General features: G+C 50.8%; 1 protein-coding gene across 7 annotated transcripts in view; it reads right to left on the minus strand.

Moving 5' to 3' along the window:
- Positions 1–13,018, minus strand: part of UBR4 (ubiquitin protein ligase E3 component n-recognin 4) — a 211,101-nt gene that overhangs the window by 145,870 nt on the left and 52,213 nt on the right. For all 7 annotated transcript variants that reach the window (XM_070759469.1, XM_070759468.1, XM_070759464.1 and 4 more), the window contains exons 36-41: positions 6,286–6,356; positions 5,446–5,593; positions 5,089–5,313; positions 4,820–4,990; positions 3,675–3,857; positions 1,486–1,644 (exon numbers count right to left, since the gene is read on the minus strand). In XM_070759469.1, coding sequence (XP_070615570.1) covers positions 1,486–1,644; positions 3,675–3,857; positions 4,820–4,990; positions 5,089–5,313; positions 5,446–5,593; positions 6,286–6,356 — 957 coding nt within the window. The remainder of the gene's footprint in view (positions 1–1,485; positions 1,645–3,674; positions 3,858–4,819; positions 4,991–5,088; positions 5,314–5,445; positions 5,594–6,285; positions 6,357–13,018) is intronic.

Raw genomic sequence — 13,018 nt, forward strand, 5'->3', positions numbered from 1 at the left:
AGGGGCAAGAAAAGGGACTTAACAGAGAAACACATACTGGCAAGCACACGTGTGTGTCAGAGAAAGAGACTGATGGTTTTCTATATTTTGTTGAGGACACCATCATGCTCATGAACCATAGTGTCAGGTCTGCCTGGTTCGGCTTGGAGGACTCACAGGCATCCTGCAAAGGATGGGCAGCGGAGGGGTGAGGACGAAAGGGAGAAGGATGAAAGGGCAACAAAGCTTTGGGTGTACATAATACACACGAAAAATGGGAGGGGAGAATGACAGGTGAGAAAAACCAGAGCAACCGGATCCTGTTTGTACCAGTATTCCACAGCTGGGCACCCTGAGAAATATGCAGATTTCCCTCCCAACACTTCATAGTTCTCAAAAACATCTTGGCGAGCTCTGGTTGGCTGAAAAAAGACTGGTCACCGGGGGGGGGGGGGAGAGGATGGGCTTGGAGGCAAAGCTACACCTTATTTTTAGCATGGGAGATTTCAGAGCTGGCTTGACTTTACTGCAACCAGCATCCTTAGTAAAAGAAAATTTGCTTTAACCAAATAGGAGTCGAGGGTTTTTCTTTCCTAAAGGATCGGATTGGGGCTGGTTTTTTTCTGGCTTCCCCATTGACTTTGCTTGTTGGAAAGTCGCAAAAGGGGAATTACATGACCCCAAGACACTGCGACCAGTTGTAGATCTGAACCAGTTGCCAAGCTTCCAAATTTGTGATCATGTGACCACAGGGATGCTGCAACAGTCTATGTGTGAAACGTGGTCATGTCACTTTTTTCCGGGCTGCTGTCATTGCGAATGGACACTAAATGAACTATTGTAAGTCAAGGATTAGCTGTATAAAGGGAGGCGATCTCTCTTCCACAGTCAGTCAATCACCCTTTTTGCAGAGAAGGAGAGTCCACCTGCTATCTCTGTCTGTCTGTCTCTATCTGTGTGTGTGTGTGTGTGTGTCTCTCTCTCTCTGTTGGTTTCTCTGTGTCTCTATCTATTTATTTATCTCTTATCTCTCTGTCCGTCCCTCTGTGTCTGTCTCCCTCATCTATGTCTATGTCTATGTCTTTCTCTGTCTGTCTCTGTGTGTGTCTCTTTCTCTGTCTGTTTCTGTCTCTGTGTGTGTCTCTCTCTGTGTGTCTTTCTTTCTGACTGTCTCTGTCTCTCTTTCGCTATCTCTGTCTCTGTCTCTCTGTATGTCTCTCTCTCTGTCTCTCTGTGTGTGTGTCTCTCTCTCTCTTTGTGCCTGTCTGTCTTTCTCTGTGTCTGTCTATCTCTGTCTTTCTTTCTCTGTGTATGTACCTGTCTGTCTCTATCTGTGTTTGTCGCTATTGTCTGTCTTTCTGTCTCTGTCTCTCTGTCTCTCTCTATTCTCTCGTCTGTCTCTATCTGTCTCTGTGTGTCTGTCTGTCTCTCTTTCTCTCTCTCTGTCAGTCTGTTCCTTTGCCTCTCTGTCTCTGTGCCTGTGTCTATCTCTGTCTCTCTCTCTACCTTCAGCCCACAAACAGCCAGATAGTCCTCCTTGCAGGCGTTCCCCGTCAGGCTCAGGACCGTGAAGGGGACGGGCGCGGAGGCCAGGCGGGTCAGCGTCAACTTCCTCTTGCTGGAATCAGCTTGCTTCAGCAGTGCAGAGAGCTGCAGCACAGTGATCTGCGAAGGCAACAAGAACACGGGCATGATGGTAGAGACTGACTACAACCCAAGAAAGATGGAGGAAAATTAATTTTGAAGCTCCCCCCGAATCCTGGTTTCCACCCAAGAAGCCTTGCAGAAGTCTCTGCCTCTCAGTGGCAAAGAGCAGAAGAGTTGTCCAAATGGTGCTTGGCTCACTTTGAAAAAAGTTCACTGCCGTTCTGTATTTTATGAGCCTCGGTGGTGCAAGTGGTCAGAGGGCAGTATTTCTGCTGCCTGTTCAGCAACCTGCAATTTGGCAGATCAAATCACATCAGGCTCAAGATTGTCTTGGCCTCCCATCCTTCCAAGGTGGGTAAAATGAGGACCCAGATAATTGGGGGCAATATGCTTACTCCCTGTAAACCGCTTAGAGAGGGTTGTAAAGCACTGTGAAGAGGTATACAGTGGTACCTCGAGATACGAGTTTAATTCGTTCCGGACCTGGGCTCTTAAGTCGAGCAGCTCTTATCTCGAACGACTTTTCCCCATAGGAATTAATGTAAATAATTTTAATTGGTTCCAGCCCTCAAAAAACTCACAAAGTTAGTCTAAATTATGCAGAAAGACATGTTTTTAATGAAGAAATGTACATGTACATATAAATGAATAATGAAGTTTCTTTCACTTAACTTGTAAACTTTCTTAAACTTTTAAATTTACATATGTTCAACTTCTCTGCCACCCAATCCTGTAGGACAGAGGTCCCCAACCCTTTTTGCACCAGGGACCGGCTTTAAGCGATCAAGAGAGGAATGGGTGAATGAATGGACGGAGGGTGGGAAGGAAGGAAGGAAAGAGGGAAGGGACAGGAACAGAGGAAGGAAGCAAGGAAACTTATGAAAGGGGAGAGTAAGAGAGGAATGAGTGAAGGGAGGGAGGGAGGGAAGAAGGTGGGAAGGAGAAAGAAAAGAAGAAATAGAGGAAGGGAAGGTAAAAGAGAGAAAGAAAAAGAGCAAGAAAGAAAGAAAGAAAGAAAGAAAGGGGGAAGGGACAGGAACAGAGGAAGGAAGCAAGGAAACTTATGAAAGGGGAGAGTAAGAGAGGAATGAGTGAAGGGAGGGAGGGAGGGAAGAAGGTGGGAAGGAGAAAGAAAAGAAGAAATAGAGGAAAGGAAGGTAAAAGAGAGAAAGAAAAAGAGCAAGAAAGAAAGCTGCAAGCACCCCCCCGAGCCCCCCAGGCCGGCTGCAACCTTTTAAAACACGCGCGCCGCTTCGCAGCTGTCTCCTGAAGCCGAACGCGGAAGTTAGCGTTTGGCTTCAGGAGACAGCTCCTTGGCGCTTGTATCTCGAATTTGGGCTTGTAAGTAGAACAAAAATATCTCTCCCCTCCCAGCTCTTATCTCGAGTTGCTCTTAAGTAGAGCAGCTCTTATGTCGGGGTTCCACTGTATGTCTAAGTAGCATTCCTTCCTTCCTTCCCCCCCTCTCTATGGTTGCAGGCTAACTCTGCCCACATCCAGCAGTTTGATCTGATGGGGCTCAGGGGTGACTTAGCCTTCCATCCCTCCGAAATCAGTAAAATGAGGACCAGATTGTTGGGGGCAATATGCTGATTCTGTCAACCACTTAGAGGGCTGTAAAGAGAGCTTCCTTCCTTCCCTCACATCCCTTTCCTTCCTTCCCGCTATCTCCTTCCTTCCTTCCCTCCCAGTGGTTAGAATGCAGAATTGCAGGCTAACTCTGCCCAGTCAGGAGTTCGATCCAGACTGGCTTAAGGCTGACATCTATTCTTCTGAGGTCAGTAAAATGAGGACCTAGATTGCTGGGGGCAAGAGGTTGACTCTTAGAGGGGCTGTAAGCTGCTTAGAAGGGCTGTAAAGCAATGTGAAGCGGTATATAAGTCTAAGTGCTATTACTATTATAGACATGGTGCTAGTTAATAGCCTCTCTGGGTTAAACTGCTGGATCAGAAACCTGTTTGACCTTCGACGCTGGAGACAATCAGAAGTTTTAGGTTCTGCAGAAGTTGTCTGCCTGCTTCTGGGGCAGACCCTCCGCCAACTCTCACCTTGCCCTTCTCGTGGCTGACTGCCAGGTGTTGACGCCGTCCGTGAGGCGAGGAAAGCACACACATGGCCACCCGCCGCAGGACGTGGGCACTGATCAGCTGCCGGATGGTCTGGCCTTGGTCCCCGCTGTAGTTCATCCGGACGTTCTCAAAGGCACCTTCCTGAGAGCCCAGAGTTGGCACCTGGAGGGGCAGGGCACAAGCAGGAAAGGAAGCTGCCATTACGGAGCTTGGAATATTAACCTGGAAGAATCTTATGTGACAAGTTAGCCTGGAATATTGACTTCTGAAAGATGCCACTGCTGGATCTGAGTTTGTTCTGCACATGGCCCTTGGAGCGAACCCACTGACTCAAAAGTCCCTTATTTCATGATAAAATCAAACTCTTTATTGATAAAAACACACACACAGTGAAAATCAGATTTGGCCGCAAAGAAAAGGGAGTTATTTCTCTCTCCGGAGCTAAGCATCAACAAAGTCTAGAAAAGGCACCAAACCTGGCCTAATTGACATTCCTTAGAGAACAAGTCCATTTTTCATTCAAGCATATGAATCAGTTCACTGAAATCCTGAGCAAAAATCCTCCAGCAGAGGATTTATTGAGGCAGAAATCATGGTTTTGAAGCCTTTTTCAAGCACACACTTCCACTGAAAACCCCACACCCAATTACCCCAAATCCTTTGCCTTTATACTGCCTGGAAGTGACATCACACCCCAAAGAGGCTCAGGCTGTAAGCTAATACCTTTTACTGTGCAACTCCTCTTGCCTTCTCAGCAATCTCCTATAGCGAGGGTCTATCCACTGACCTATCCACTGACAATCCATCTAATGTCATCCTCAACCTCTGACTGGCACCACTCCTCCATTAGTATATCAGCCTTCTCTGGTGGTCCCTCAGGTCCCTTCAAGTCACTTTCCCCCTAACTCTCACTCTGCATCAGATGGCAAACCCCAGGCCCAGAGTATCCAGAGGGGCCTGGCTCATCCTCCTCAGAATCTGACATGAGTTGAGATAGACAAGGAGCATTCCAGACGACAGACCTGGCTCTGAAGGATGGAATGACAGGGGCTTTTCCTTAATCTGCCCCCTTGAACTAGACCCCACTCTCCCAACCTGTGCTGGTGAGCTTCTGCCCATCTCACCATCAACTGGTCAGTCATTTCCACCGTCTTGTCCAAGGTGTGCAGCTGGTTCAGGGCCTGCTGGGCGCGGCTGCTGCTGCCCATCGCCGAGGCTTGCTGGAAGTTGATCTGGATGGCCTCCATCAGGAAGTTGAGCAGGTCGAGGACCAAAGAGGCAAAGGAGAAGTTGGCCTTGGGGAGAGGCAAGAACATGGAGGGACTGAGAAGGCTTTCCCCCACCTAGGGAGAGGGAGCCCCGATTCACCTCCCGTGAGCACATGACGCCAAACCTGGGCCTGCAGCTGCTCCCGACAACCTTCCACGTTCCTGCAGAGGCTGCTCTTCTTGGGCTTGTCTTCATCGCCCCCTCGGCCGTCACTGGCCAAGGACTTGGACTTGTCAGTTGGCGAGGTGCTGGAATGGCGGACGCTCTCTGAGACGCGAGGCTCGCTTTGGAAGGCTGACTCCTTCAGGGTGGAGCTCATGCCGCTGCTGGGGGTCCTCTTCACCAGGGCCTGGAGGAGGAGAATCACCACGCGGAGACCTTAGCCATCTGGCAGGAAGAGGGATAACCCCCAGCTGACCTTGTCCAGCACGCCTGTCCATTCCCCCCCATCCGACCATGAGATTTCAGCCCTAGAACCTACCAGGCAGCTCCCATCCTCTTTGGCTCCGCAGTCGCAAAAGAATGACCCGTATTTTGCATACGAAATCTCGTGGTCCTTGTGGCAAACCTTGGCACAGACAGTGCACACACCAACACCGTCCACCATCTTACAGGTGTGGCAGTGATACCTGTCAAGGTAGGAACAGAAAAACAGGACAGATGGGGGGGAAAGGGGAGGGAAATGAGAGATGAGCACTTTGCCATAAAGCAGACAAAAAGACACACCCGGGTTGCTTAGACCAGAGGCCCCACATCATTTTTGGGGCATCAGGGCAGCGGTGGGTTTGCACCAGTTCTATAGAACCGGCAATAAATTGGTGGTGACATCCTCAAGTTCTGATACTGATTTGTATATATTGAACCTTTTATGTGTATATGTTTTGTAATGTGCTTGTTTGTCTTCGTATGTAAATATTTCATAGAGATTATTTTAAAAAAAAAAACAGGTGGCGATGTTACAGAGCTGGTTTTGTCAGTGCTGCATGTTTTGAAATTTTTTTGCTGGTTTTTGCTTCTACACACGTGCAGAAACTGAGTTTTCGGCACTGTGCATGCACCACCATCTTTTTTTTCGGCTTGTTTTTCGGCACTGCGTATGTGCGCGCAGCCACGCAGCACGAGAGGAAGTGAACCCGGCTGCACGGTAAGTTAGAACCCACCCCTGCACCAGAGACCAGGTCTCCCATGGAGGGAGCGTGATTGCAGCCTGCATCTCATGGAAGGGGGTCTTGCTTGTTTGTGCAGGCCGGTTTCTGGCATGCCATGGACCACCTGGGGGTGGAGGTGGGGGACCCTGAATTAGGCAGCAGGGGAAGCTCACCAGTGCTGGTTCATGAATTCCTTCTGTGTGATGGTAAAGGTACAAAGTTTGTTGCAGAGGGAGTCTTCGTCCTGTTATTTGTGCACAGAAGTGAACAGCTTTTGTAACAGTTGCCCAGGATTTATTTATTATTAATTATTAATTAGACTTCTATGCTGCCCTTCTCCACAGACTCAGGGCGGCTCACAACAAAAATAAATACAGTAATACAATATATAAGAAATCTGAGCTTAAAAATCAATCTAAAACCCCAGGATGGCTTCCTTCAACACCTACTCACAACTGGTACAGTTAGAAGAGAGGGGTGTGTGTGTGGTTACAATACACTTCCTTTAAAAAAATGCCTCTATGGTTAACCAGTAGTAATTTCCTACCAGTACGGATGAGGCTGCTACACCGGTAGTAAAACTGGAGCTGTGCGCACAGCTTTGGGTCTCTGGCATGTGCGTCCCAATGAGATTTTGCTTCTGTGCATGCTAAAAAATATTGCCAAAATCCCCCGTGTACATCTTCTCACAAGATTTTGCTTCCCAGTTGTTAAGTGAATCTGGCTTCCCCCTAATACAAAAAGCCCCAAAAGACCGTTGAACTTACCTGAACGGTCTTCTCGATGCACTGCAAGGAGAGTCCAAGATGGGTTATTCTTCAGTCTGATTGGTAGGGACTGAGTTTTAATTTAAATATTAATTACTAGGCAGGCACCGCCTCCCCCTTAGCCCTCCAGTCTAAAATAAAGCGAAGGAGCAGTAAAGCAAAAACCATTTATTAAACAATATCAAACTGCAACCTTTAACCGTAACCAGAAAACACACCCCCACGGTAACCCTGGTCCCAGAGTCGGGAGGGTTTGGACTCTCCTTGCAGTGCATCAAGAAGACCGTTCAGGTAAGTTCAACGGTCTTTCTCCAATGCACTTGCAAGGAGAGTCCAAGATGGGATATGCCCAAGTTATAATCACAGGGAGGGACAGGACTGGACCAGGGGTTCCGAATAGGAACAGACCCCTTGTAGTACCCTCCTCCCAAATGCTGCTTCCGCCGAAGCAAACGAGTCAATCCGATAGTGTTTGATGAAGGTGGACGGAGCTGCCCATGTGGCCGCCCTACATATGTCCTCCAAGGAAGCTTGGGTTCTCCAGGCCGATGAAGTAGCCGCACTTCGAGTTGAATGTCCAGTTATCCCCGGTGGAACTGGGGAACCTTTAGTCCTATACGCCTCTGAAATACATTCCCTTAACCAGCGGCTGATAGTCTGAGAGGACACCTTGGTACCCATGGTTCTAGTGGAAAAGGACACAAACAGGCCTTCTGACCGCCTAATAGGCTGAGTCCTCCTAACATAAATCTTTAGGACTCGCCTCACGTCCAGTTTATGCCACCTCAATTCAGAGGGGTGAGTCCCATGAGAACAGAAGTCAGGGAGTACTATATCTTGAGTCCTATGAAAGGATGTGTTTACCTTTGGGATAAATGCCGGATCCAGTCTAAGGACTACTCTGTTTGGGTCAAAACGACAAAGGTCTGGTCTTGTGGACAAAGCAGCTATCTCAGAGACCCTTCTGGCTGAAGTGATAGCAACCAAGAAGGCGGTTTTAAGGGTCAGCAGCCTTAACGAAATCTGGCGTATGGGTTCAAACGGAGGACCTGTCAGTGCATGTAACACCAAGGGTAGGTCCCAGGAAGGAAAACGATGAACCGTTGGTGGCTTAAGATTGGCCGCTCCTTTCAAGAAGTCCCTGATCCAGGGATGTCTGGTAAGGGAGCGGTAACTATCTGTCGAGATAATGGTGGCCAGAGCGGCGACATGACGGCGTAATGTATTTGGGGCAAGGCCCTTCTCTAGGCCTGCCTGCAGAAAGGTTAGAACAACAAGCGGTGACGCCGTCTGAGGATCTATCCCCCGCTGTTCACAAAAATTGTAGAAAGCAGCCCAAGTGGTCTGATAAATTCGCCTGGTAGAAGGTCTGCGGGCTGCTTGAATAGTGGCAATGACCGTGTCTGGCAAGGCTTGGCGTTTTAGATGTTCCTGCTCAAGTGCCACACGGTCAGTTGCCACCAATGTGGCTCCGAATGAGACAAGGACCCCTGGGTCAGGGAGATCTGTCGGTCCGGGATTCTCCAGCTGGGCGACGTCGAAAGTTGCACCAGGTCCGCGAACCAGATGCGGCGAGGCCAATACGGGGCTATCAGCAGCACCTCTGCTCTCTCCTCCAGGATCTTCCGTATCACCCTGGGGAGAATTGATAGAGGCGGGAATGCATATAGAAGGCCCCGAGTCCATCGAAGAGTTAGGGCGTCCACTCCCTCTGCACCCGGGGATGGGTATCGAGCGAAGAAGCGAGGAAGCTGGGTGTTGAGGTTGGTTGCAAACAGGTCCATCACCGGATCCCCAAATCTCCTCACCACTTCCTGGAAGATCTTGGGATCCAACCGCCATTCGCCCGGATCGAGTGTCTGACGGCTGAGCCAGTCCGCCCACACATTCTCCACTCCCGAGATGTGTTCCGCTGACAGTGAGGCCAGGTTTGCCTCTGCCCATCTGAGAAGTGATGTTGATTCCTTCATCAGTCTCTTTGACTGTGTTCACCCCTGTCTGTTGATGTGGGAACGTGTGGAGACGTTGTCGGTCAGGATACGTACATGTCGACCCCGTACCAGATGAGCAAGGCTGTGGAGGGCCAAAGAAACAGCCTTCAGTTCTAGGAAATTTATATTGACCTCTTGCAGGTCCTGAGGATCCCAGGGGCCCTGAACCATGTGTGAGGAAAGGTGAGCTCCCCACCCTATCAAGCTGGCGTCCGTTGTTATTGTAATAGGGTCCATATCCAGGAATATGGAGCCCCTGGTCAGTGAGGGGGAACTCCACCATTGTGAGGAGTTGCGTACTCTGGCACTGAGGGAGACTCTCTTGTGGGAGTGGCTTGTCTTTTGTCTTTGATATGGTAGCAAAAACCATTGGAGTGGTCGTAGATGGTGTCTCGCCCATGGCACTATATCGATACACGAGACTAGAGTTCCTAAGATCTTTGACAGTAGGGCAAGACTGGGATATCGTTGATGTTCCAGTTCCCTTATCAAGTTCCTGATTGTCCTTTGTCTCTCCTGGGACAGAAAAACCATACCCAGGTTGGAGTCTATAGTGGTGCCCAGGTGGGCAAGACGAATTGTAGGTATTAGGTGACTTTTTGTCCAGTTGACTGTAAAGCCATGGTCCTGTAGTGTCTGGATCGTCAGCTGTGAGTCTCTGTGTGCCTGTTCTCTGGTTCTTGACAAAATGACGATATCGTCGAGGTACGCCATCACGCGTACCGACTGGCGTCTGAGACTGGCCGTGAGGACGTCCAGTAGTTTTGTGAACGTCCTGGGGGCGGAGGAAAGTCCAAAGGGCATTGCCTTGTACTGGAAATGTGCGTCGTTTAAACAGAATCTCAGGAACTGTCTGTGGTTCGGGAATATGGGTACGTGGAGGTAGGCCTCCTTCAAGTCTATAGATGTCATAAAGTCGTTCTGCCTTATGGAGGCCAGGATGGACTTCAGTGAGTGCATTTTGAATCTTCTGTATTTTACGTAGAGATTCAACTGCCGAAGGTTGAGGATCATTCGGACTCCTCCTGAGGATTTTGGTACGAGGAAAATTGCCGAGTAAAAACCCCTGCCTTGATGAGCTAGGGGTACCTCCTCTATAGCCCCTATCTCTAGAAGGTGAGATACCTCTCGGTATAGGAGCTTTCTTTTTTGTGGGTCTGACGGGATGCGACAGGGCAGGAAACATTGAGGGGGAGGTCGAAGAAACTCGATCCTCAGGCCCCGGGAAACCGTGGATGTCGCCCATGCGTCTGAGGACGTGGTTTCCCAGATGCCTGGGAAATGCAGCAGCCTGCCGCCTAGGGGTGCAGTGCCCAGTGAGTCATTTGTTTTTTCTGAAGCCTCTGTTGGCTCCTCTGAAGGGACGGCGTCCCTGGTAGGACCTATTTCGATCCGTCTGGGATGTCCTGTCTGACCTGAAGGAGCCCTGGTTGAAGGAGCCCTGGAAGTATGGCCTCGGCGTCTGGGAGTTGCTCGAGGAGGGCTCCATCCGAAAGGGTTGTCTTCGCTGATAGGGGGTGAAGCACCTATCTTGTCGTCTGCTAGCCCTGGGCATCACCTTCTTCTTGTCCTTGTCCTCGATTAGGACATCATCGAGGACCTCTCCAAATAACTTTTTCCACTTGAACGAGGAAGAGGCTAGACTCCATTTGGACTTGACATCCGCCTGCCAGTTGCGGAGCCAAATGAGTCTGCGCGAAGCCACAGAAGAAGCCATTGCTCGTGATGCAAACTTCGCAGCATTGACTGTGGCATCCGCCGAAAACTCCGTGGCCGCCAACAATTTGTTGAGGTCCTGACGAAGTCTGCCATCCTCTGGGTCAGCTCTGGCCTGGATTTCTTTAATCCAGAGGATCATGGCCCTGTTGAAGAATGAGGCCGCCGAAGCGGCTCGCACGCCCCAGGCCGCCATCTGGTGGGTCCTGCGAACCACGTTTTCCGCCCTCTTGTCCTCGGCCTTCAGACCTTCCTGTGACTCAGACGGTACGAGGGCATTGGACACCAGGCTCGTGACAGGCTTGTCCACGGCTGGAAACTCTAGCAGCTCCTCCATCTGCTGGTCGAAAGTATAGAACTTGCGGTCAAGATTGGAGGGTCCCTGGGCCGCCGCCGGGTTCTCCCATGGGCGTTGGATGGTCTCTAGAAACAGGTGGGAAGATGGGATGTTCACCATCTCCTGTTTGGGGAAGACGAACAGACCTCCCGCGGGTTGTGTTTCATCAGAGGGTACCGCCTGACTGTTCTCTCCTGCCTGATCGATGGTTAGCGTAGCCTTATTCAGGAGCACCTTGAAGAGGGAGGATTTAAACAAGCCCGTGAAACTGGGTTGCTCAGGTGGCTGGTCATCTCCAGACAGGTCATCCTCAGCGGCGCTGAAGTCATCTCTATAGGAATCCTCCTCCTCAACTGATTCCATCCAGGACCGCGTAGCAGGGTCCCTCCAGGGGTCTCTGGACCTCATCTGAGGGGGTCCCACTGGAGCCTGCTGATGCTGTTGTGCCCCCGTAGCTAGGCCTTGGTTATACGTATTAGTGATCAGGTCTTGGAGGGCCTGGGGCATGCTCTGCCAGGTATCCTAAGAATCGCGAAGGCCTGCAGCCGTAGGGGTGAAAGTGGCTGCCTGCGCGTGTTGAGAGGAAGGATAATTAGGAGGCCAGCCTGTCGGTTGTCTCCCCAGGCTATAAGGGTCCGCCCTGGATGATGGCCATGTCTGGGCTCCTCTTTCTGGGGACCAATCCCTCTCTGATGTTGAGGTCCCCATCCCCTGGTAGAACATAGGGGGAGATATAGAGGGATTGGTAGGCAATTGCTGGCTAGGGGGCAAAGCCGGCCCTGATGCTCTTTGCGAGGCCTCTAGTTGCTTTTCGAGCATCCCTCAAGGAAGACCCCTGGGCTGACTTCGCCTTAGAGGCTTTTTCTTTGGGGGTACTGGGCTTGCTAACAGAAGCCTCTTCCCCAGCAGGTGGCGCCTGGTCTGCCATGCCCGGATTGTTAACTCACGATCACCTATTGCTGTTTGTAATGCTCGTGCGTTTCTTCACCGAGCTGCTTATTGCCGCAGCAGCCTCCAGGAGAAACAAAAATGAAATTGGGGGAATGAAAACCCCTTCTGCGCCTGCGTGCCCAGTGTCGAGCCGGCGACCTCACAAACATGGCCGCCGGCCGGTTCCCATGGCAACCGGGCTTGATTGGGCGCGAGAGAAGCCGCTGCCGGGCGCTTACGGACCATCTCAAGATGGCCGCCTGACCCCACCAAGATGGCCGCCCGCCGGTTTCCTAGGTAACCGGATGCTTACTCTTGGAGGCGGGCGGGAAACTGCCGATTCCCGCCCTCTGCAATCGCCCTGCGATGCTTCTAATTTCCCTGAAGAGCCGATCCGCCGTTGCGAGCCGGTGACTGAGGGCGCGGATCCGCTCTCGCCTGCCTTCGTTGGGGGGGGGGGCCGGGGGCGCCAGCCTCCCCTGCGGGCCGCTCTGAGCGAAGCGTTCCTCCAGGCCCGTGGTATGTTCGCCCTGGGAGGGACGGACCCCCGGAGGCGGCAACCACCTCCTCGTCCTCCGGGTGCCACCGCGGAGGTAGGCTACCCGGGCGCTCACTCCCAGACCCAGGTTGGCATTCCTGCAGAGTTTCCTCTGTCTGTGAGGGTCTTAAGCCGGGAGGAGCTGCAGGCAACTGGGTTAAACCCACTGGAGGTTTTGAACCCAGGCCCGCCCGAGGTATTATTCCCCCAGCTGCACCTAAGGGAAAAAAGGAAAAAGAGAGAAAAAATTAGTATAATACAAGTATAAACGATCTAATAATAATAATTATACATAAGAGAAGTAACTCAGGAGTCCCTTTACTGCGACTGAGTTTTTTAGACTGGGGGGCTAAGGGGGAGGCGGTGCCTGCTTAGTAATTAATATTTAAATTAAAACTCAGTCCCTAGCAATCAGACTGAAGAATAACCCATCTTGGACTCTCCTTGCAAGTGCATTGGAGAAAGGGGGAATCACGTGACCTTGGGGATGCAGCAACCATCATAACTATGAACCAGTTGCCAAATGGCCGAAACACAATATGTAAAAGTAAAAAGTTGAGGTTTAACACCTTCTCTTTCTTTTTGCCCTTTATTCTACCCTTTGTCCTCCCTTTGTCCTCCCTACTG

This window comes from Erythrolamprus reginae, chromosome 8 (assembly GCF_031021105.1).
Source record: "Erythrolamprus reginae isolate rEryReg1 chromosome 8, rEryReg1.hap1, whole genome shotgun sequence".
NCBI classification, from domain to species: Eukaryota; Metazoa; Chordata; class Lepidosauria; order Squamata; family Dipsadidae; genus Erythrolamprus; species Erythrolamprus reginae.